Consider the following 22,749-nt stretch of genomic DNA (forward strand, 5'->3'; position numbering starts at 1 on the left):
TACTATAGAACACTTTTATCTGTCGATTGTTTCAACCTATTATATGAAGACTCATTTGGCCATTTTAACAAGTTTGAACTTTTAATATTCTTAGCTTTCAGAAAGGTGAAAACCAAAACTAACACAAAGTCATGATGTTAAAATATCATTACAACCGGGAGGGTGGGAGGAAGGGTAAGTGGGTGATGGGTATTGAGGAGGACACATGTTGCGATGAGCACTGGGTGTTATATGCAAATAATGAATCGTTGAACACCACAAAACTAACGATGTAAGATAAAATGTAAAAAAATCATTTCAACCTAAGGAGGTATCAAATAACCTCATTAGGCTCAAATTTTTCAGATATTCTTTTCAAATAGGATGTTTTGATATATGAAAAGTATGGTACCTAAATTATCAATAAACCTGTGGAATATATGGCAGAACAGAAGAATCTTACTGATTTACGAGGGAATCAGATAATCTGACCTTTTGTTTCCTATAGAGAAATCACTATGTCTAGCAGATTGGAGTCCAACGCTTAAACTTGAAAATGGCAATACACTTTTGTTCTTCACTTCATCCTAAAAAGTGTGATTACATTCTCCCCAAACCAAAATGTTAGAATACATTATAGGAAAAAACCCCCATATTTTCATAAGGATATTTTAATTTTTAATTTTAACAATTCAAATAAAATTCAGCTAGTTAACATAAATAGAATAAATGCACATAATTTACAGCCATGTACACAAAATGCGAGAATAGCAAACCTCACATAAATGGTCAAAAGATATCAACTCTTTTGAAGTTGATTATTTAGCTATGACTAACAGATCATAATTTAACTGTTCACATATGAGGGGTACACATTCAAGTGTTTATTAACAAAAAAAAACTGAGTGAAACTAGAACTTTCAGTTTCTAAAAGGAGTAGCATAAAAAGCAGTGTAGCGATTAACAAAATTATAAGTGCATGATGGAGAAGAGAACTGAGTGGGCAGAAAGTTAGCACATTGTATGAAATACTCTCATGTAATTAAAATTCCTTCTAATTTGTATCATTCAGAAATACCTTTTTTCTTAGGAATGTTTAAGTCATGATCAGTAGACAGGCTCAACTATTTTATTTATCAGCCCAAAAGGGGTCCCTACAGTACTAATAGTCTGGGCAGAAGAACATGTAAACAATGAAAGACAGGCATGAACAATATTGGAAGAGTAAAGGATAGACTGATTTCTAGCACTTAAATCCTTTAAGTTCAGATCAGTATTTTTAGTGACTTAAATCTAAAAATGCCAACATGTTTATACTCCAGTAAAAGAATAAACACTCGTTATTTTTAACACCCTGGTCCTAATACAGTCATGCTATTCCACAATGGGCATTAGGTTTTAGGAGACAAGGCTGGATCAAATAATCTAACCATATTCTATCCTGGTTTCAAAATTACAAATAAATTACTAGTGACCTCCAACTAGTAATGCTGGGTCCACAAAATTACATACATAATGAAAATTAAGACAAAGCTTTGGTGATAGTTTTTTTTTCTTTTTCTTTTTCTTTCCCCCTCCTGGATTCAAAAGCACTGTATTCCACCCCACAGTCACAGGGTCGGTAGTTCTCAGATCTGGACTTTGAAATTTAGTAAACTGTCTATGAGCCACCAGTGCCAAAGTTCTATCTAATGCTCTATGAGCATACTCTTACAATATCTACTGCTTTAACTTGAGTAAGTTCAATTCAATTTCCTGATAAAATTCTGTAATAAAAGTACAGACAAATCTGAAGAGTGCTGCCAATCTCTATACTAGAAATAAAAAGTCATCTGATAGAAAATAGATAACAAAACACAGCTTTAAAAAAAATTCAATGCTTTAAGTATGTGTTTTTCTTTTTAAACATTTGCATCAATTAAAAAAAAAATCTCCAAAGAAATGTTTCAGAGACAAACTTTATATACAACTTTTATATATAGTTTTCTTTTTTAAATTATCTGTCACATAAAGTAAACCATGGCAGATTGTGCTTTGGGAAAAAAAAAAACCTAAAATAAGATTCATTGCTTCTTTCCAGTTGTTGCACAAAGAAACAAAATCTAAGACTCTAAGATCTTTTCTTTCAGTACACAGAGAATACTCACTTTTAAAATCTGAATATAATACACAAAGGTCAACATAAGTTTTACTTGCTAAATACAAACAAGAAAAGAATACATGTTCATCCTTGAAGGACACTTATTATGAATGTGCTAGCACTAAATAATAAGATGTTCCATAGCTGCTGGTTTTCATATCATTCTTAATCATTTGTGGTGTACTGAGATCAATACCATTAGGGAGAATCTGTTTTACATTCAACACAACTAAAGTTTACAAATCTTTGCAAGGCAAATGGCACTGTATTAGGCAGTGTTAAGTGGCACCTGAAAAGGCAAACACTATGAGACTTTCTCTACAGATTTAAGTTAGAAATCCCTAGATTTTTAAATTCTTTTTGGCATGTTTCTCACAATAAATGTCAAAGCTAAAATTCACCATAAAGGTACGAATAATCCCAAAGGTAATGAAACGGAATTTGCCTTTGGTCTCCAAAGAGATTGGAATATTTTTTAATTCCAATCAAAGCACCTCAAAAACATCCAGTTATGTTGATTATAAGGAGTTAAGAAGGTGAAGGAATTTAAGAGGGCACTGTGTTTCACTGGTGATAGCAGAGAAAGCTTGCAAGGACATGCTACAATTTTCTGTGTTAGGGGCATTAGAGTGTACATAGAGTACATAAAACATTTATATTATTAAAGATCTCCAAACACCGTATCTAAAACCCAGAAAAATGTTTTGAACATGGTTTCTGCCTAATACATGACCAATGTTTAAAAAAAAAAAAAATCTTAACATGGAATACGCTACTCTCACCCTTCTCCAAAAAAAGGCCACAAAGTGCATTCACAAAGTCATTCTTAAAATAAAGCCATTGCACAAAATGTACAGTTCATCTATACTGAAATGAGTACCACACTGGAGTTTAATTGTAGATGTTTTATACACCAGTATAGCAACATCCATAAGCAAAAGTCTCTTAACAGATTTACAGCAAACATCTTCAGAAGGGCCATACATATATACATTTAGGTACTAAAAGGTACAGCTGAACTCAACAGCAAAATGTAAAAGCTATATCCTGTTAGGAAACATAATCTGAATTAACTTGAGTCTTTCTATGATTTACCATTCAAGAAATCAGGATAACATAAATTTCTTGTCAAAGCAGTTTGTTCATTCACAAAACTCTGGTCAATTAGAATCACTACCTGCTCAATCAGACAGCAGAGGGTCCCTCTTCTATGTTTATACTGCCCCAGGTATTTATAATGTCACCTTAAAAGAAGAAACCTAATAGGGCAAAGCTGAAAATTACCATTTTCTCTACAAAATAAATGCGATCTATATTGATCTTCTGGAAATAATTCAATGGTTCAAATTCCTAATGGGAAGGCAAACAAAGAAAGATTCAAAAGCGGTGAATTTTTTCTACTTTAAGAAAAAGCTAGGTATGACAGATGATAATTCAAGTTCCTAACTACTAAGTCACTAACAAGACAGCCACATTCATTCATGTACTGTAAAGTTAGAGAAGATATGAGGATGTGCTCAAGTTACTCAAAGGACCAAGAATCAACATTTCACTGGTTTCTTCTGTCCCAAACTATTACACTGGGCTTGATACGTTAATGAACAATTTAAGTGTCCACATCATGTTCAACATCAAGCACCTGTTACAGTGGAAACCAAAACATTTTAAAGCTAAAGATATGAAAGATCTTTTGACATTATTTCATTAGTTGTCAAAACTAGTGACTATTAATGCCAAATAATTAATTTTAAAATATTCCAGATCCTCTCAGGGAAATGGAAAAGTAATACTAAGAATCTCACTTATTCTTGTTATTTTACAATTTTACATGAATTACACAGAAGCCAGAGGTAAGACATTTATGACTGTCAATACTATCTTTGGATAGTTGTAATATTTATACAATTAGGGATGGCTTTGTTTAGAAGACTGGAAAAGTGCTCATGGAATACACACTGTACTCTGCCATGAATCAACAAAATGCAACTATGTCCTGTGGACATGGTAGAGAAAATGGCAATTTGGAGAAAGGAGTGCTTCTAAAGGCTTTTTTCTTAGAGGCAGCCTAGGTTTTTTTTTATTCGTATTACTGAAAAAGACCAAGTAATGTGTTTATGATTACTTTAATTCCTACAACCAAACTTCCATTTAGGCATAGTTACATGTTCCCAAACGTTTTACTTCTGTCCACCATGCTGGCTTCGATACTGCATGGTCCACTGGAATCTTTTGGTCTTCCCTCTTCATAGTATAGCAGCTTAAAGTTGCTATCCATTGAGAAGGTAGACCACCAATTCATAGGTGGCCATCATAATGGCTGTGTTTGGAATCTGTCTCACCAGATGAGTTGTTAGACCACGGTAAAGAGACCCATAACCTTCTTCTTGAACAACCAAAGATAGTGTCTGAAAAAAAGATCTATATTTTGTTCCCTCTTCACGTAGTCTTGTTCTTACAACTTCTGTTTAGGAGGGAAAAAAAAAAGTCATTTTAAAACATTTGTGATATCTTTTTTTTTTTTTTTTTAAGATTATTTGTTTATTTATTTGACAGATGATCACAAGTGGGCCAAGAGGCAGGCGGGTGGGGAAGGGGAAGCAGGCTTCCTACTGAGCAGAGAGCCTGATGTGGGGCTCGATCCCAGGACCCTGGGATCATGATCTGAGCCAAAGGCAGAGGCTTTAACCCACTGAGCCACTTAGGTGCCCCCATTCGTGTTATCTTTACACCCTCCTAATGCTGAGTACATCCCATTTGCCACTCTTCAAGTGTAAGCTCAGAATAAATATGGGAGTGGTTTTTAATGTGTAACTTATTGAAACTGGTCTTATAACAGTAACACCCAACTTCTAAGACAGCTGGTTAAAATCACTAATAATAAATACTAGTTAAAAATTTAACAGGTTCCTGAATGGTTAAAGAATAAAACGAAAGTGTCAGTTGTATACTAGATATAGCTAAAAGGGATAATACATGTATAAGGAAAAGGTAAAGAAACAGAAAAAGGAATGCAGGTGGTAGAAAAAATGAACACACAAAGACAGTGTGAGAAATAAACACAAAAACTCTTAGGGGAACCCCACAATGAGAAAACAGAATTAATAATCTATATTTACAATGGTCCACATGAAACAAACATGAAATTTCATGTGCATGAGCCTAAAATTGTTCAAAACACCAGCTGTTAGCTAAAAGGCCCCATCTGGGAAGCAACTACGCAAAATTCGTAAAATTTTAGAGCTCTAAGAGATATAAAAGATTATGGTTAGTCCATTATTTCTTAGTTTTGAAAGGTGAGGAAATTGGACTGTTGAGAGGTTTTAGTCATCTGGGGGTAGAGGCTGGGACAAGATTTCAGAGCTCTCTACTGGAGTCTGTTTTTCCAACACACTACTCCTGTTGGGCCTGAGGGAAATGGCCTAGAACTATTTTCACTGCAAATGTTACTATTTGAAATTTCTTGTCTCTTATCTTAAAAATTCATACCATTTATATATTCCACCCAAAATATTGTTTATTAATTACCCCTTTATGTAAGGACATAATCTTACTTGAGGGGACAGGATGCTTACAACTCCAAAACTGTCTCTTACCCTTAGCAGGCCATGATCCTAGGTATCCTATAGTAGCCAGAACCTGAACAATGCTGCTGATAACTGTCCTCTTTCGACTTCTCCTAAAGAGAGAAGTTAGGAACTTCCCTCAAGAAGTGGAGCTAAGTTCACAGTCCAACTTGGTTAGAGTTAGTTTTACTCATAAAATTACATTTTAGAGCAAATACTTATTTCCTCCTAGCCCTGTTTCTTTTGTCTTGATACAGCTTTAATCACAGAGCCTTAGACTTATAAGGATGAATGTGAATGTTAATCGGTGTAACAAAAGTGAAGCATTTAGATTAAAAGCCCAAAGTAGGGGTGCTTGGATGGATCAGTCAGTGTAGCATCCAATTCTTGATCTCAAGTCCCATGCTGGGTGTAGAGATTACTTGAAAGAAAAAAAAAAAAATCTTAAAACCCCTGAGGTTTAGTCAGTCAGTTAAAAGCCTGCCTTCAGCTGAGGTTGTGACCCCTGGGGCCTGGGATTGAGCCCTGCACCAGGGCTCCCTGCTCAATGCGAAGCCTGCTTCTCCCTCTGCTTACTGCTCCCCCTACTTGTTCTCTGACAAATAAAGTCTTAAAAAAAAAAAGGGGGCAAAACAAACCCCAAATACAACAAAATCAAAGTCTATGCTTAAAACAAGTTACAAAAAAATCTCAGCATCCTACAGACAAATTTTTAATTGATTTTATTATCTATCAATCAAAGAGGCTAACAGTATAAGATGCAATGACAGAAATAAATCATTCATATATATTTATTTACCAAAATGAAATAATGTAAAATAGGCTGGTGTTTTGGATTATAGATTCCCATTTCAAATTTGGGCTTTTCCACTGAGTAAACTATGTGACCTGAGTAAGCTCTGTGACCTTCGGCAACTTGATCTTAACATTTCATTTCCCATTTGAAAATGAAGACAAACTCTGGTTATATTCTAGCATACTTAGACTTAAATGGAGAAGGTAAGTACTTTGCAGGAATTTTTTGTAGATTAGCAATAATGTATATAAAGTATCTAGCATACCATCTATAGCCACACCTTTTTTTTTTTTTTTCCCTTAAACTTGCTCAACCACTACCTGGCTGGAATCTGACTGACTCAGGGCTAAAATGCGACGGTCCAGAGTGCATGCTAAATCTCCATCATGATACTGTAATATATACTGACCTATTAAACCAGTTACTTATACAGATTTAATCCCATTATGAACTCCTAAGAACTGTGTTTTGTTTTACTGATTTCAATAAAATTATAAATGTTCTAATAAATGGGTCATTGGCTGACATGGGAAAATACTTGTAAATTAACCAAATTTTACTCATAGAAACTCCATTCCTCTTACCATGTGGATATGCTATAGTTGTGGCACAAGTTTTTGAGGTGGCAGCAGCCAGCATCATTCCCACAAAATCGGACGCTTCTTTCACAGACTCTTCATCATTTTCCATTGTAGAAGCAATCTTATATTCTAGTAGTTTTTGCTTAATACTTTCATAAATAACAAAATGGATAACCGTCTCTGATATGCCAGCATATGAAGCAGACATGCCCCTATAAAATCCTCTAAGTCCATCTGTCTGATACACTTTACGAATACATTCAAAAGCACCCATTCGCTTTTCTCCACGGTTCCTGAAAAGCAAAAAGGAAGAATCTTGTTTACAAAGTAGTATAGGTTTTTAAATAAAGTCAATAAAATGCAGTAGAAATTTGTCACTCTAAATAGAGGATGATCCTCTAACTCATGGAGAAGTGAATATTAAGACATTCATTTTAGACTTTATTCTTTTATCCCAAGTTTGTCACATTAAGACATTCATTTTAGACTTTATTCTTTTATCCCAAGTTAAGACATTCATTAAGAATATTAAGACATTCGTTTTAGACTTTATTCTTTTATCCCAAGTTTGTCACATTAGATGGGTACCATGGAAGAAGTTTATTTTACTAATGCAAAATACATTACATTAAATCTTCAGTTTCATGTACTCATTAAGTTTATACTATAGGGATAAAAAATAAAATAGTCCAAATACATTGTGACTGCAGCTCAAGATAAAAACAAACTCTCACATTACATTATGTCATTAAATCCAGTTCTAGGTTGACAAGATTTCTGCACTTAGTAACATGAAAGAGTGACTGAGACACCAATGATGATAGTACATCACAAAGCAGGGAATATAATTAATGCGATACTTGTGCATCTGCAGAATTCTTCCAAACCCACTCAGTTCTTTCCCAAAAATGACTGCGTGAATTTAAGTCAAATTTCCTATAATCCTTCGGAGGCAACAGTCCTATCTTTCATGTCGGTATCATGGTGAAAGGTGAATGCAGACCCCTACAGTTATAAAATATTTATTGAGCATCGTGCCCAGTAAAACTTGCTTAGTGCGATATGGGCAGTGTACCCACTCTTATACAAGTATATACTTTTGAGTTTGTAAAAATATTACCTTACACTATGATTCTCCCAACAGAACCTTAGCTATAAGAAATGAGTTTAAATGCTACCTACAGGGAAAGAAATAGAAAATTTACCTATTTATAAATTATATACAACCTATTTCTGACATAACAAAAACACAATTAAGACACCTATGATAACCTACAAATTCCTCCAGTTTTACGACCTAATTATTGTCTTGAACTAGTAACTGTCCTCAATTAATGACATTGACTAAAAACTTTCTTTGAATGATCCATGAAACCAACTCTAATCAGTTTCTACCAGAGACTTCCTCACAAAAAGTTAAAATCCTACAAGTCCTAATGAGTAATATGTAAACACATCAGCCCTATTCTTGATTTGATGGTTATACATTAGCACCCTTAAACCAACCTTTAACTATTACCTCAACTCTATCCCATTCCCTATCACTCCCCAAGCCTAAGAACTTGTGTTTGCTTGTGTTACAACTTTAAGTGAAAAAATAATAGAGATATTTTTCTCAGGACCCCCCACAGATCCACCCTACAACATACCGAAGCATACCCCTGGTAGTATAATATGGACTGGGATCTTCACATTTCTCTAACTTTTGGGTTGTTTTAACTACCACTACCTTTCAGGTCTTTGGCTTTAGGAAGTAAACTTTGGAGTTTTGCTTCAAGACACTTAAGATTTGATTTTAATTATTCTGGATGAAACAATGATTAGAGATGTTTCCAGTCTCCAAATAGCATATAGTTCAACATGACAGAATGTAGGAAACAGATATTTAAACAGGCATCATCATTACTATTTTTTTAAAAAAGATTTCATCCATTTATTTGACAGATAGAGATCACAAGTAGACAGAGAGGCGGAGAGACAGGAGGAAGCAGGCTCCCCGCCAAGCAGAAAGCCCGACGCAGGGCTCGATCCCAGGACCCTGGGATCATGACCGGAGCCGAAGGCAGAGGCTTCAACCCACTGAGCCACCCAGGCGCTCCAACAGGCATCATTATTAATGACTTCTTAGATAAGTTTTATTTAGTCTACGACATACATAGACTACTTCCCAAGCCCTAAAATGTAACAGTGAAAATTTGTTACAAGTCTAGTCCATATCAAAAGGCTAAAGGTTTCCAAATTATTATTATTATTATACAGCAATAGAATCATCTCTTTAAAAAAGTATTTCCTCTTCCCCATTCTTCATTCTCCAGGCTAACAGGAATAGAGATGGCTAGACTCTAAGCTGTACGGCTTGTGGCCTTTGCTCAGTTCCCAAACACGCCAGGCCCCAATCTTAAGACCTATGAGGTTTGCAACGACCACTGCTTCTGCCTAAAATGGGCTCAAAAACAAAATTCCTTGACTATTCCATTTAAAGTTGGTCCCCACGGTTTCTTGGTGTATCTCTAGAACCAAGCAGTGTATCTGCTCAACAGACATTCATCAAATCAATGAACTCTGCTACCACAGAACGGTCATTGATAACAGACGAATTCTATGCATATATGAGAGCTAAATCCCTGCCACACCTCTCTGTATATAAAATTTACCAAATTTGAGCAATCATCCTGCAAGATTTAATCTAGACCAGTTGACCATGGGTTGTTTACCTGTTGAGAGACTAAAATCATTCACATAGTGAAATTATCACTGCTTGGGCTAGGCTAATATATATTTTTTTATTTAAAAACACAACACAATATTCTTTCTTCCCTAGAAAGTCTCACATTGCCAACTAGTGTTATCACTTGCTTTTGACGGTAAACCCCAAAAAACAAAATCAGCATCAAAAGAGGGGAAAGACATGGCTAGGCACATGGCACTGAAATCTCATAGATATAAATTTACAGGAAAAAATTAGCTGAAATCAACTTTAATTTTATTTTAATGAGTTAACATACCTTGCATCAAGCTGTAACCGAGTCTTTATAAGCCAAATGGGGTTGGTCGCTGTGATTGCAGTAAAACCTAAACAAACATGTTTAAAATGAACTCTGGTAAAAATGAAGAATACATTATTAACATTAAGGTTTTAAAAATCATAGAAATCTATATTAAAGAAAATGTTTTAACTATTAATTGATGTATGCTATACACTTTTATTTTATAAACATACAACCATGAATATTTGTAGTTTATTTCTGATCTACATTCTCAAATTCTGACCATAACTAAAAAATTCTTTTAAGAGCAAAGCCTGATTATATATAAATTCCTCTCCCAAGTGTAGAAGGGTGCCCTCTACACTCTAAGCTAAATTTAGAAACCCATTTCTACAGACAAATATATGGAAATTTGGTGTATTCCAGGGCTTTTTAGCATGCAAACTCTACACAGCTACGTAAGGTCCAAATCCCTTATGTTCCAAGTGGTTTCTACCTAAAGGTCAGCATTTATTTTTGATCTTAGGTTGGCTATATAACAGCCAAGGATTGTTGTTTGCCTTTATGAATGCTTTATATGAGCATATTCTTACTAATACTGTTAAAATAATGGTATCACAGAAGTAAGCCTTCTCTTAGGGTTAATAGGACAGATCTATTTCTTATCCACTTAACCATATAAAAAACTGGAAAGTTCAAGAAGTTACATACTGGAACTTTCCTCTCACTTTTATAGACACTGAAGAGGGAAACTAGAGTAGAATGTAGTTCTGGTTTTCTTTAAAACTTAAGTACTGTGTACTCTCAGTGCAGAAGGGTTGTCGTCTAAGATGGCTCATTCCAGTTGGCAAATTAAGATCTCTGGAACAGTTGTTTCTAGACTAGTGCATATCTTTTACTTTCTATCTTCCTACTGTTATGGAAAATAGCACACGAAATGCAATCTTGGTAACGGGAATTTATGAAAACTGCTTCATCTATAAAAAACGGGGTTTTAATGTATTGCTTGTGAACTTTTAAGATCACTACACAAACTTCACAGAACTACTTACATCAAACTGTATTTATTCAATTGGCCTTTAAGTTCAGTGAAAACTTACATGCAGAAATGTCTAAGGATCTTAACTATTTTAACACTTTCTATCAAATAATAGGCAGGTGAAACATACTGTTTTTAGAAAAGTGGAATATAACCAGCACACTAAATATGAGTAAAGTTATTTCAGGAAGAGAAATGATGTGGTGCACTTAAAAATAATTTGTTTTTGAAGTTAACATATAGTGTAGAACCAATCATAAAACTTTTCTTGGTTTTCAAAGTCACTACGGGTATACCTAAAATGCAAAATCATTTTACTAAATTGTTTACAAAGCAGAATTTGGTCTCTCTCACAGGTTCTTTGCCCCTCTATAATATCAGATAATTAGCTAACTCAAATTTTATTTCCTTAAGCCACTGTTTTAACACCATAGAAATAGCCAGATATCTCACAAAGGGATGCTTAAACTGTATCTATTTATGAAATGATAAATGGAATAAAAATTTGGTTTGATAACTCCTTCCACTATTTTGTAATAGTTCTATAGTCTCCGTTTCTTTCAAGTGTTTTTAATACTACATAAATATGTATAAAACTAGTACTAGACCAACAATTTTGTATGTGCCAGTATTAGAATAATAAAAATTTAAAGTGTTGGACATTTTATCAGGAACATTTTTAAGTTTCTTTTAATATATAAAAATCTTGGTAAAAGGAAAGGAGAAGAAAAATATGAAATTATTAGATCTGTTTAAATATTTTACTTGGAAAATATTTAAATTTAAATATTTTTTATTATAAAATTTATTTATTATAAAAATATTTAAATTTAAATATAAATAAAATAAAATTAATTTTTCTTGCATGTCCTGGCTTAAATGAGAATAAAGCTAAAGAATTTTTTTTCTTTCCTTGACCTTCATTTTCTTAACTGAAAAACTCAAACTAAATACACTCAAATTATATTTTAAAGAAAATGTGTACCAGACATTAGTATTCTGGCTATATCTCTAACTCAATGACTGTTTTCAGACTTCAATATCTGTATTAGTTAAATATCCATAAAGCAGTATTAGGGGGTCTATTAGTGAAAGGCTGCAAAGCAGCACAAGGCAACAAAATATTCTACATTATTCACAATCATTTTTATTAATTAGCCTGTGGAAATTAAGAGAACAAATTTTTCATTAAATTTTTAAAGCCTAAAACTGGGAATCCTTATACCAAGCTTTAAAAACAAAACAAAACAAAACAAACCCAAAAAGCCCTCTCTAGGTAAAAAATCTCAATCTACTATACTTGATTTGAGAAGATGAGCATTAAAGTTTTTCTTTTTAAATAGAAGTTCTATTTCTAAAAATATAAACTTAGTTAATACCCAAGCTTAATACTCTCCCAAGTCACAAAATTCCTCAATTAGAGTCTGAAACAAACTCCATATACACTTCAAAATACTGCAATAATATTTATAAATATTACTAGAAATGAATTTTTCAAATATCTATGAATAAAATTTTTAATTATCCTCTATACATATGAATGAACAGTGACAGGACGCAAACAACAGGTATTTCTCACTTAACTAAAATTCCTTTCCAAATACAAATTAATCTATGGGACAGGAAACATTAAAATTCAACCAAGTGTTGTCATCTTATCCCTCTATAACTGTTACTACCAGTAACTTGTGCTTACTACAGTTGTTGTGGCTCAACTCTCCCAATAATAAGCTAGGTTTTAATAAAGACACTAGGCTAAATGCCAGCAAACCACTACATTAGAGAGAATCTAGGGATAACCTACATTTTAGTGATTGGTCTTCCCCACAGTTAAAACTCTGGTCCTAGAATTTTATGCTATTACATTCTCTCAACCACAGACACTCTACCTAATAAACGAACTGGACATTATTAAGCTAATTAATCCTATAAAAATACAGTCTGTTAGTTCAAGAAATGAAACAAGAGGGAAGAAGCAAAAATTAATCACTAACTTAATTATATATGGCAAGGCAATCTGAAGTTGGCCAACAGCCAAAACTAAAAAGATCTTCCTATTTCTAAGACAGATACATACAAAGATATTTGGAACAGTTTCCCTTAAGTTTAGAAATTTACTATTACTTTTTATTTTTGCATTTAAAGTTTGTGGTATTTTGATAATGCTAGTTCATATTAATATTCTAAGCATTTTGTTAAACATTAAAGCTGAATTATAGGCATATGAAGGAGCTATTTGTAGGTTAAGAATTAACATTGCACTAGTCAGTAAAAGCAAAGTGGTAGTGTATTGGCCATATAGTAGTGTGGCTAGAGTTTTATTAGAAAATTTTTTTTAACTTTCAAAATGCAACTTTTAAAGTTTCGCTTCATCTAAGACTCCATCCGATAATGTGCACCAGATTAAAAGAAATCCTGCTTATAGGAAACTTGCTGAAAATGTCTATTTCATTAAGTGAGTGATACCTGTATTTGCATTTTCAGTATTTTTTACTTCATCAAGTTCTGTAAGCAGAACTAATAAGCCCACACCTAACCTTCTAAGAGAAATACATTAAAACTACAAAACAAAAACAAAAACAAAACAAAAACCCAATTAAAACTAAAACAGCTTAGATCCCATATATTCTTACCCTGCATTTATTGTAAAGTAATGGTAGGTATTAAGATCAATGTTTTTGCACGAAAGTAGAAAGCTAAATATAAACAGACAACAGAATGGAAAGCACTGTATTAGACTTTAAAAATGTTATGTTAAGCAAAGAGAACTCCTATCTTCCCTAAAAGTTGTAGGATGGTATGATACCATTTACAACTACGTATATCTTAAATACTGTCATCAAATTTTTTCGAGGTCAAGGCTATTATGGCCAAGCTGAAGACCCCAGGCTTTTATTACACAATGACTGAAAAGTTACCCCATTCTTCCTTATTCTAAAGGGATCAGAATTTTAAAGTTTTATGAAATACTCAGAACATACACATATATTCAGGAAATAAAAGTTCATTTCCCGCCTTCTATTAATTCCACAGCTATTATAAATTCCCAGGGTGTGTTTCTTATAACTAGAGGCTGCAAGAGACGCTCAGATCAGTACTCACGAGGTTTAAGTTAGTCCATATTTCTACAGGAAGTGACCTGCGGATGGGGAGCATGAGATGACACGATCTCACTCTTTTCTCGGGAGAAATGTACAGTAAATGCCTAAAATAGACACAGGCTTTTCTGTATCATAACAACAAGCAGTGACCTCATCAGAAACATGTGTACAAAATGAATCCCATTGGAAGGATTTCAGAAATATTTACGGTGAGATCTAACTTTTTTGAAAATTTTAAGTTAAAAAACAAAAAGGAAGATCAGAATGGGCCATAATTAAAAAAAAAAAAAATGCATCGAGTACTGAAAATTCTGCCATCTGCAGCAGTTTCAGAGTCCAAATACTTACCTAAAACACGAATTCTGCCCTAACGAAAAAATGCTAACCTTGTCAATGGGGAATCTAAGAAAATATTTAGAAGGGATCATCATCTCATTTTCCTAATCATTATCTATCATGATCAGAGGTGAAATCACAATTTTCTATACTTTAACAGCTTCTTATCAAGTTTTTTTTTTCCTTAAATCTTTAAAAAAAAAAAAACAAACCCAAAAGCAGAATATTCTAAGTAACATTTTGTAATTTTCTGAAATTTTTAAAAATTAAAGTATATGTTGGTACAATTATACCTTTCACACCTTTTGCACTATGACCAATAATATTGCACATCCATTTTATGGAATATTTTGGATTATTTTGTATTCTATTTCTTGTGTTCTACAAAATAAAAAACAGGAAGAATGTTTATATACAAACACACAAAACATCTGTCCACCCACCCATTTGGGTGAATAAACTGCCATGGAAAATAAAATATTAAAAAATATATTTTATATAGGCAAGAAAAAATTTCTCTTTAATGAGTAAAAACTTAACCTTTAAAGTTTATATTTATAATAAACTTAAAGTCAAACAGAAAAATGTATTTTGAAAAATAACAGTGAATGCTATAAGCAAGTAAAACCCACTAGATATTCAGTAAAAGTTAATTAATTATATTATTGGTATTTTAAAAATTAATAACTGTTTGAATATATAATCCAATAAAAATAAAAATTCTTTTCATTTAAATCTATGTTGCATATAAAAGTCGGTATGCTTTTTATAGATAAAAATTTCTGAAAACTGGGAATTACTATAAAGAAACCATACTATTTTTTGCATGTACATTTGTGTCTAGTAATAGAGTAGGATATACAAATTCATTTAAACAAAAACATACAAGTCATCTTGACAAAACAAATACTCTCAGTCTAACAAAGGTTACATGTAGGGAAGGAAAAAAAGCAGGTAAAACAGAGTCAACATTCCTTAATTTTATTAAATAGCCTTCTAACTGGAAATAATTTTTCAATTATACCTCTAAATTTAGGTTTATAATTCTTAAAGTATTCTCTTGAAACACTACAACAAACCAAAGATCCACTTTAAATAAACTGTTTATTTTTATTAACAAAAGGTTTATTACCTAAATACTTGGGTTCATATGAATAAAATGCAAACTCAATGGGCTACCTGGAAAAAAAATTATGTACAAGGTCTGTTACTAAAATCCTTAATGTGTATGCGGTTTGATGTGGCAAAATCTTACAGGCAATATCATTAAAGTCTATTTTAGTGCACTTTTTGATACCAAAGTGACAAGGTTAGCATTTTTTTTTAAATAGCCAGTTAAAAAATGATTTTTCACATGACTGCCTCTAAGCACTTTGCACCCCCAATTCATATTTAAAAGACTTCTAAAAATGATCCTGAAGAAAAACCAGAGCAATCTGGTCTAGATAATTTCAAGAATGAAGGGGGCAAAAGGCTACCTTAATGACTTTGCATGGGATCTTTCAGTTTCACCAACAATGTAGTTATGTATAACAACTGCAGAGCTAAGTGTTAATGCTCATGAATAGTGCAAGGAAGCTCTGAAAGCACAATTCTCAGAAAAATGTAACTGCAAACACATGAAAGAGGTATTTTCAAATTACACAATAAGTACATAGTGTAATAATCTAAGCAAGGTTAAGACCATCAATTTACAAAAATTCAAGGAATTCAAGTTGGAAAATAATTATCAATATAAAAACAAACTATGAGTTGACATTTGTTCACACTTGAGAGAAAAGTGCAAAATGACAATTCCACCAAAATTCTTTACCACATTAGTAATAAACTCTGATGAGATATTCTAATGAAAAAAGATGTTCTACTGGGAATTAAGATATTCTGAAACCCCAAATTTGCATTACTGAATATATATTAACTATCCTCTACCAAAAATGTCTGCTCATCTACTTTCTGGACATCAAGTCTAACAAAATGAACCAAAATAAATAAATAAATTAATTAATTAACATTTCTTTAATAATTTTCTGGGGTTAAAAAACTGGTAGTCCAGAAATATATTCTTAAAGATCCTAATACAGCAGTTATATAGTTTGAAATTAGCCACTAATTTTTACCTTATACCCACTCAAATTTGAAGAGGAAAAATCGTATCTGTATTCAACAGCTATAAAAAGTAAATTAAAAAAAATTCTAGTTATAACTAGATGATATCTATGGTACTAAAGAACTAATTCTCAAAAACCAAATCTTTGTAGAGCAACCTACATTCCAAAGATAAGGTAAAAGGAAAATTGCATAAATTACATTAACTTGCCCAAGATCTCTCATCATGGATAAATAAGACTATTTTACCACCTTGACCTCTAAAGTTTTTACCTTTCAGCTTTAAAACTTTGGTGAGTCAGTCAATTACCAAATATGAAAAACCTTGAAAATAATTTGTGAGGTATATATTAGATATATGGCTATTGACCCTTTCAGAAATTACTTATTCCAACTTACACTTAGTTCGTTAAAGTATGTGGTTCAAATTGATCCAATTTATTTCTAAACAGAAAATGGTTAACATTTTAAGGCACTCATTATTAAACACATAACTGACACTCAATTTATGGCTCAACAGTTGATGAAAGTAGTAAAAATCTGCTTTATAGTCATAGCATAATTTGGAAATGTGACACATGGTTAAATATACAATGAATCTCAGAAAACTGCAAATAATGAACCAAAGGTCATGGCTTTGTCTAACACGCATTGCAACAAATGATTCCAGAACCAGACTGGTCAAATCAATCTCCTAGTTTATCTTTAAGGCAGTACAGAGGCCCAAAACTAGTTGCGTTAATTCAGAATCATATATACTCAACAATGATAGAAGAGTCCCTGGAAAACATTTCTATAGCAAGCATGTACACATAGCCAGTGCCTAAATTTAAGTATTATCTAGTGTTATTTATATGGAATGCTAAACATATTTTTCAAAATACATACATTACAGTATCTCTCAGTTATCAGTAATACATCACAAAAATTTCAGCATTTGAGCACAGGACAAAATGAATACTTTACCAAGAACTGCCGGCACATTTCAGACAGAAGCCAAAACATGCAGCAAAAAGGGAAAAGGCACTAACAGAAATTGAGGAGAGAAGAGTAAATTACAGCTGCATAACTTATTTATAGTGTAATTATGGTTGGATTCTTTAAACTGTCAAAGTGATCACTAAGTATTCAGTGGACTACACAAGACAATGTAAATATTATACTACCTGTATGCTATCACAAACCCCTGATTACAAAAATGCCAACTTAAAACAGATTTTAAGTATACCTTCTGATCGAATTTACTGTAATACTAATAAATATTAAGAATCATATATGTAGATGCTAATCAATGAAAAGCACAATGTCTTAACTACATAATGTAAAATCATAATTCAACATTAAATCTCTAGGTTTTGAAAAAATTTTTGCTTTTTAATATTTTATATTCATACCTGCCATTGCAGCTGAAATCATGTGTACCTGGGTAGAATCCGGATCAAATATACCATTCAGCTTTTCCTTGCAGTTTGAGTAAGCAGCAAAGTATATAGCTCTAAAATAAAGATTTAAATTTTATCAATAAGCATGTTACAGAATTCATAGGATTTAAATGACAAGTAAATTCATCTTTCTAATTTTAGAAAAATCTAAAAACAAAGTCTTAGCCACATTCTCATGTAACATCAGGATAATTCACTTTTTTCCATGTAGATTCTGAAGTATAGTTTGCACTGACCCATTAAAAGACAAATCTCAATGTGAAGTTCCTCAAATGTAAAGCACCCTCCAACAAAAAGACACCTACCACCCTGACCCAACACTTTTACATCAACTGACTGACTGAATGAAATAAAAACTATTTGTATAAGAGATGTTTAGAAACATATGAATAAGGCTAGAAGGCTTAAGTAATGGTAAGGTTAAATTAAACACATTTGAGTAAATATAGTATAAGCACTTTAAAAATTGCTAAATATATAATTATTATGATTAGTTGATATTAATATAAAGATATTACTATTAATATATAATATTTTTAAGTGGGGAGAGGGTCATAGAACTGACCCAATTCATCAAAGTATGTTAAACAATTCTGAGATACCATGGTATATTCTAATCTATATCTTACAGAGTAGTTCACAGTATCCTTAAACAGACAAAATAATTCCAGAAGAAATAAACCCCATCAGGTCATGTCTTCTATGTTTATAAACATTCCATTACATCTGTAAATACTTCCCCTCTTAACTTATGGACTATGATTTCATGCATCCCCACCACCTCCTCATTGTTTAGCTTTCCAGGCTTTGAATTATTTGCTTGCAGTATCAAATCCTTTTATTTCCCAACATAATGGGCAAAAAAAGCACAAATGAGGACAGTCTCACTGTTGTGCCTTTTTTAATGTGCTGAAGAAAAATGGAAAGTTAATATAATTTAAAATGAAACATACTACATTATCAGCAAGAAAAACAAATAGAATACATTTAATGACGAATTGTGAAGACGTATAAATAGCACATTCCTAGAAATAATTAAGAAAGACCTTTTAATGAGAAGATAGGCAACGAATATATAAGGTAATTCACAGTAGAGATACACAAATGGAAAATCATTAGAAGAAGGTGTGAATGCACCAAAATTAAATAAATGTGTATTAAAACTGAAAATAGGGGCACCTGGGTGGCTCAGTTGGTTAAGTGTCTGCCTTCGGCTCAGGTTGTAATCTTGGGGTCTTGGGACAGAGCCTCAAGCCAGGCTCCCTGCTTAGTGGGAGCTGGCTTTTCCCTCTCTCTCTGACCCTTCCTCCCCACCCTGCTTGTGTTCACTCTCTAATAAATAAATAAAATCTTAAAAGAAAAAAAAAAAAAAGGGAAAATCATGTTTAGTCTATTTGACTAGTATTAAAAGACATAAATAGTAACCAACATGAGTAATTTGTGATAAAGTGCAACTAATCCACTACTTGAGAATAAAAAAAATTGCCCATCAGAAGGCAATTGAGTAGTATTAATTTCAAATGTGTATATGCTTTTTATACAGAAATTCTACTTACAAGTAACTATCTAAAGAAATACACTTGCTTAAGTAAAGATAAAAATATAGCTGTGTTCACAAAACTACTGCTTTCAACAGACAAAATGTGGAAATACACATAAAGGTTATCAATAAGGGAATGCTTATTAATGACAGAGTCGCCACATTATGTGATTAAACAAAAACTATGTATTTTGATGGAAAAAGCTTCAAGACAAATTTGGTGAAATATTTTAATACGATTAAATGAATGTACACAATAATTAAGTATACACGATATGCATTTTACATACAAAATAAGCCAGAAAAATTAAAAGAAGACTACACATGCCGAACTTTTATTAATAACACTTATCTGCGGAGACAAGTGCCTATGAGAAGGCATATAGCATGAGGGGTGATGTGTTTAAGATGGAATGTCAGCCTTTATGTTACACATCTTTAATTTTTACGGAAAGGATAATTTTTTTTAAAGATTTATTTATTTATTTGAGAGAGAGCGTGCGCATGTGTGGCTGAGTGCACAAGCACGCAAATGGGGGATGAGAAGCAGAGGGCGAGGGAGGACAGAGGTAAAGAATCTCAAGTAGACTCCACACTGAGCATGGAGCCCCAAGCCAGGCTCCAACTCACGACTGTGATATCACAACCCGAGGTGAAACCAAGAGTCCGACGTTTAACCAACTGAGCCACTCAGGTGTCCCAAAATAAAATTTTGGGGGGAAGATTTTATTTATTTGACAGCGGGAGCAGGAACACAAGCAGAGGCAGTAGGAACACAAGCAGGGGGAGTTGGAGAGGGAGAAGCAGGCTCTCTGCAGAGGGAGCCAGATGAGGGGCTCGATCCCAGGACCCAGAGATCATGACCTGAGCTGAAGGCAGACGCTTAAAGACAGAGCCACCCAGGCGCCATCCCCCCCAACGGATAATTTTTCAAGAGAGAATAAAGCCCACAAAAACTTGAAAACCAATAAATAATAAGACATGTATCCAGTACATGGGATACAGAGAGCCATTTTCACTCTGAATGGGAACTCTACAGTATTTTATTGCAGAAGCAGTAAATCTAAGACAAAAAGATATCAGAGAAAAATGACAAATTAATGTATTAATAGGGCCTTTTTGGCTCTTTTAATAGGTAATGAAATTATTCTGTCTAGCTTGTCCTCTAAGCCAAAAAACAGGGTTAGTTCTAGAGCTCTAAGTATTCCTCTTTCACACTGTTGGTTCCCTTAGTATTCTCTGCCTTTTGAACTTGGTTCAAAAACTGCACCAAAGTGATTTCACTAAGAGGTCTTTTGCGCTGCCACACAGGGAAAACGGCCCAAGCTTTTACATGGTTACTAGATACCTGTTTTTATACCAAGGCGCTTTATCCTTACCACCTTGACTTCTCTTCAGCATCTTCCATCATTAAACTTGAAACAATAAAGATTGCCACCATTTTGTTTAACTTAAAAAAATTATTTTTACCTGGAAGGAGCCACCCCCACTAAATTGGGACCTAATCCTCTGAACAAGGAACGAGGCCCTTCTTTTTCCAAGATCACTCTGAAAGAAAAAAATATTATTTAGAAAGGAATGTCCTTCAAAGTCTAGTACCTTATTTGTATAGCAAACTTAAGACTTTTAAACCTGTCAGTCTCTGCTATAAGGTTGTGCTGCTCTGCTCAGTTTTTCTTACTTATGAAAATCCGTTTTTCTTGACACAGCATAAAATGATCATCTTAAATGATAATAAAAAGAATTCTAATCAGATTCTTTTCTAAAAGTTTTAAAGACTACAGTATAATTTCTACATTTTCATACAATCATGTTCTTGTATGAACATGATTATCTTCAATATCCTCCATTTTATAATCTTTACCAGCACATTCAGTTTCCGATCAAAAATGTAGTTTTCTGTCTAGTACTTGAGGTCCTTTCTTGATAATCAGACAACTCTCTCAGTAATGCAGCATTACCTCAATCATTCCAATGAAATGCTGTCAAAATCTGGCAACCTAACCTCCTTTAGGGTACCAAAATAGTTAGCCAGTTACCATATCCCCCTTTTTTTAGTTAACATTTACTATACTGAATACTTACTGCATAAAAACTAAGCAGAGAAAAAAGACAGAAAAGAAGGGGAGATACTTGCTAATGAGAAATTTGATGTACAGTTGCGGAAAAAAGAATTACACTAAAACAAATAATTCAACAGACTATATTAATAAGCAAATACTATACAAGCTAGATACATATGCCCAGCAGAGAAAGGAAGAGGCATGTCTAAGCCCTAGAAGGCTTTCTGAGAGTGAGTTATTAATAAAGCTTGGAAGTGAGAAGAAACAAACTGAAGAAAAGTATTTTAACCTAGAGTTAACAGGCTAGGGCAGTGGTTCTTAACCACCTATGTGCTTAAGAATGATTTCTTTAAAGACAGTTGAGCATAATGGTTAAATAAGGACCTGAGATATGGGGCCAGACTTCTTAAATAAGGAGACCAATTTTTGTAAAACACTAGCTGTAAGAACGTAAGTAGTAACTTTTCTCTTATCCTTATTTTCATCAGCAGTAAACAGAGAAAAACAGTATTCTTTTTTTGAGTTGCTGTGAGGAATAAATAAATAAGCATATGAAGAACTTAAAAGAGATCTGGCTCCCAGTAAGTACTTAGTAAACCTTAATATTATGAGCATTTGTTTAAAACACTTATTTCTCTGATCTCACCCTCCAAGTATTCTGACTCAATAGGTATAGGACACTGCTCAGTAATTTGCATTTTTACCATATTTCCAGATGACTGACACAGTGATATAGAACCACATCTGATAAAACTAGATTAGACAGAAGCAGAGTTCAAAATAACAAATAATGGAGAACATTTTGAAGATTCAGTGTCTGTTAGCCTTTTCTGTATCGTAAGTCTCGCTGAAAAATTAAGAAAGGTAAATGTTCTTTAAAAAAACAAAAACAAAACCAAACATATTTGTTGGGGTGCCTGGATGGCTCAGCTGGTTAGGTGTCTGACTCTTGGTTTCAGCTCGGGTCATGGGCTCAGGATCATGGGACTGGGTCACATTGGGCTCTGTGCTCCGCAGGAAATTTGTTCAGATTCTCCCCCTCTCCCCTTCCCACATACACTTGTGTACTCTCTCTC

At 33.3% G+C, this 22,749-nt stretch overlaps 1 protein-coding gene across 2 annotated transcripts in view; it reads right to left on the reverse strand.

The window, feature by feature from the left end:
• Positions 1-872: 872 nt before the first annotated feature.
• Positions 873-22,749, reverse strand: part of SLC25A36 (solute carrier family 25 member 36) — a 35,946-nt gene continuing 14,069 nt past the window's right edge. The window contains exons 3-7 of one of the 2 annotated variants that reach the window (XM_032347354.1): positions 21,081-21,158; positions 18,023-18,123; positions 10,065-10,131; positions 7,063-7,352; positions 873-4,580 (exon numbers count right to left, since the gene is read on the reverse strand). In XM_032347354.1, the coding sequence (XP_032203245.1) occupies positions 4,387-4,580; positions 7,063-7,352; positions 10,065-10,131; positions 18,023-18,123; positions 21,081-21,158 (730 nt within the window). In that variant the 3' untranslated portion in view covers positions 873-4,386. The remainder of the gene's footprint in view (positions 4,581-7,062; positions 7,353-10,064; positions 10,132-18,022; positions 18,124-21,080; positions 21,159-22,749) is intronic. The other variant, XM_032347362.1, reaches the window with a different exon arrangement.

Source organism: Mustela erminea, chromosome 1 (genome assembly GCF_009829155.1).
Source record: "Mustela erminea isolate mMusErm1 chromosome 1, mMusErm1.Pri, whole genome shotgun sequence".
Taxonomy (NCBI): domain Eukaryota; kingdom Metazoa; phylum Chordata; class Mammalia; order Carnivora; family Mustelidae; genus Mustela; species Mustela erminea.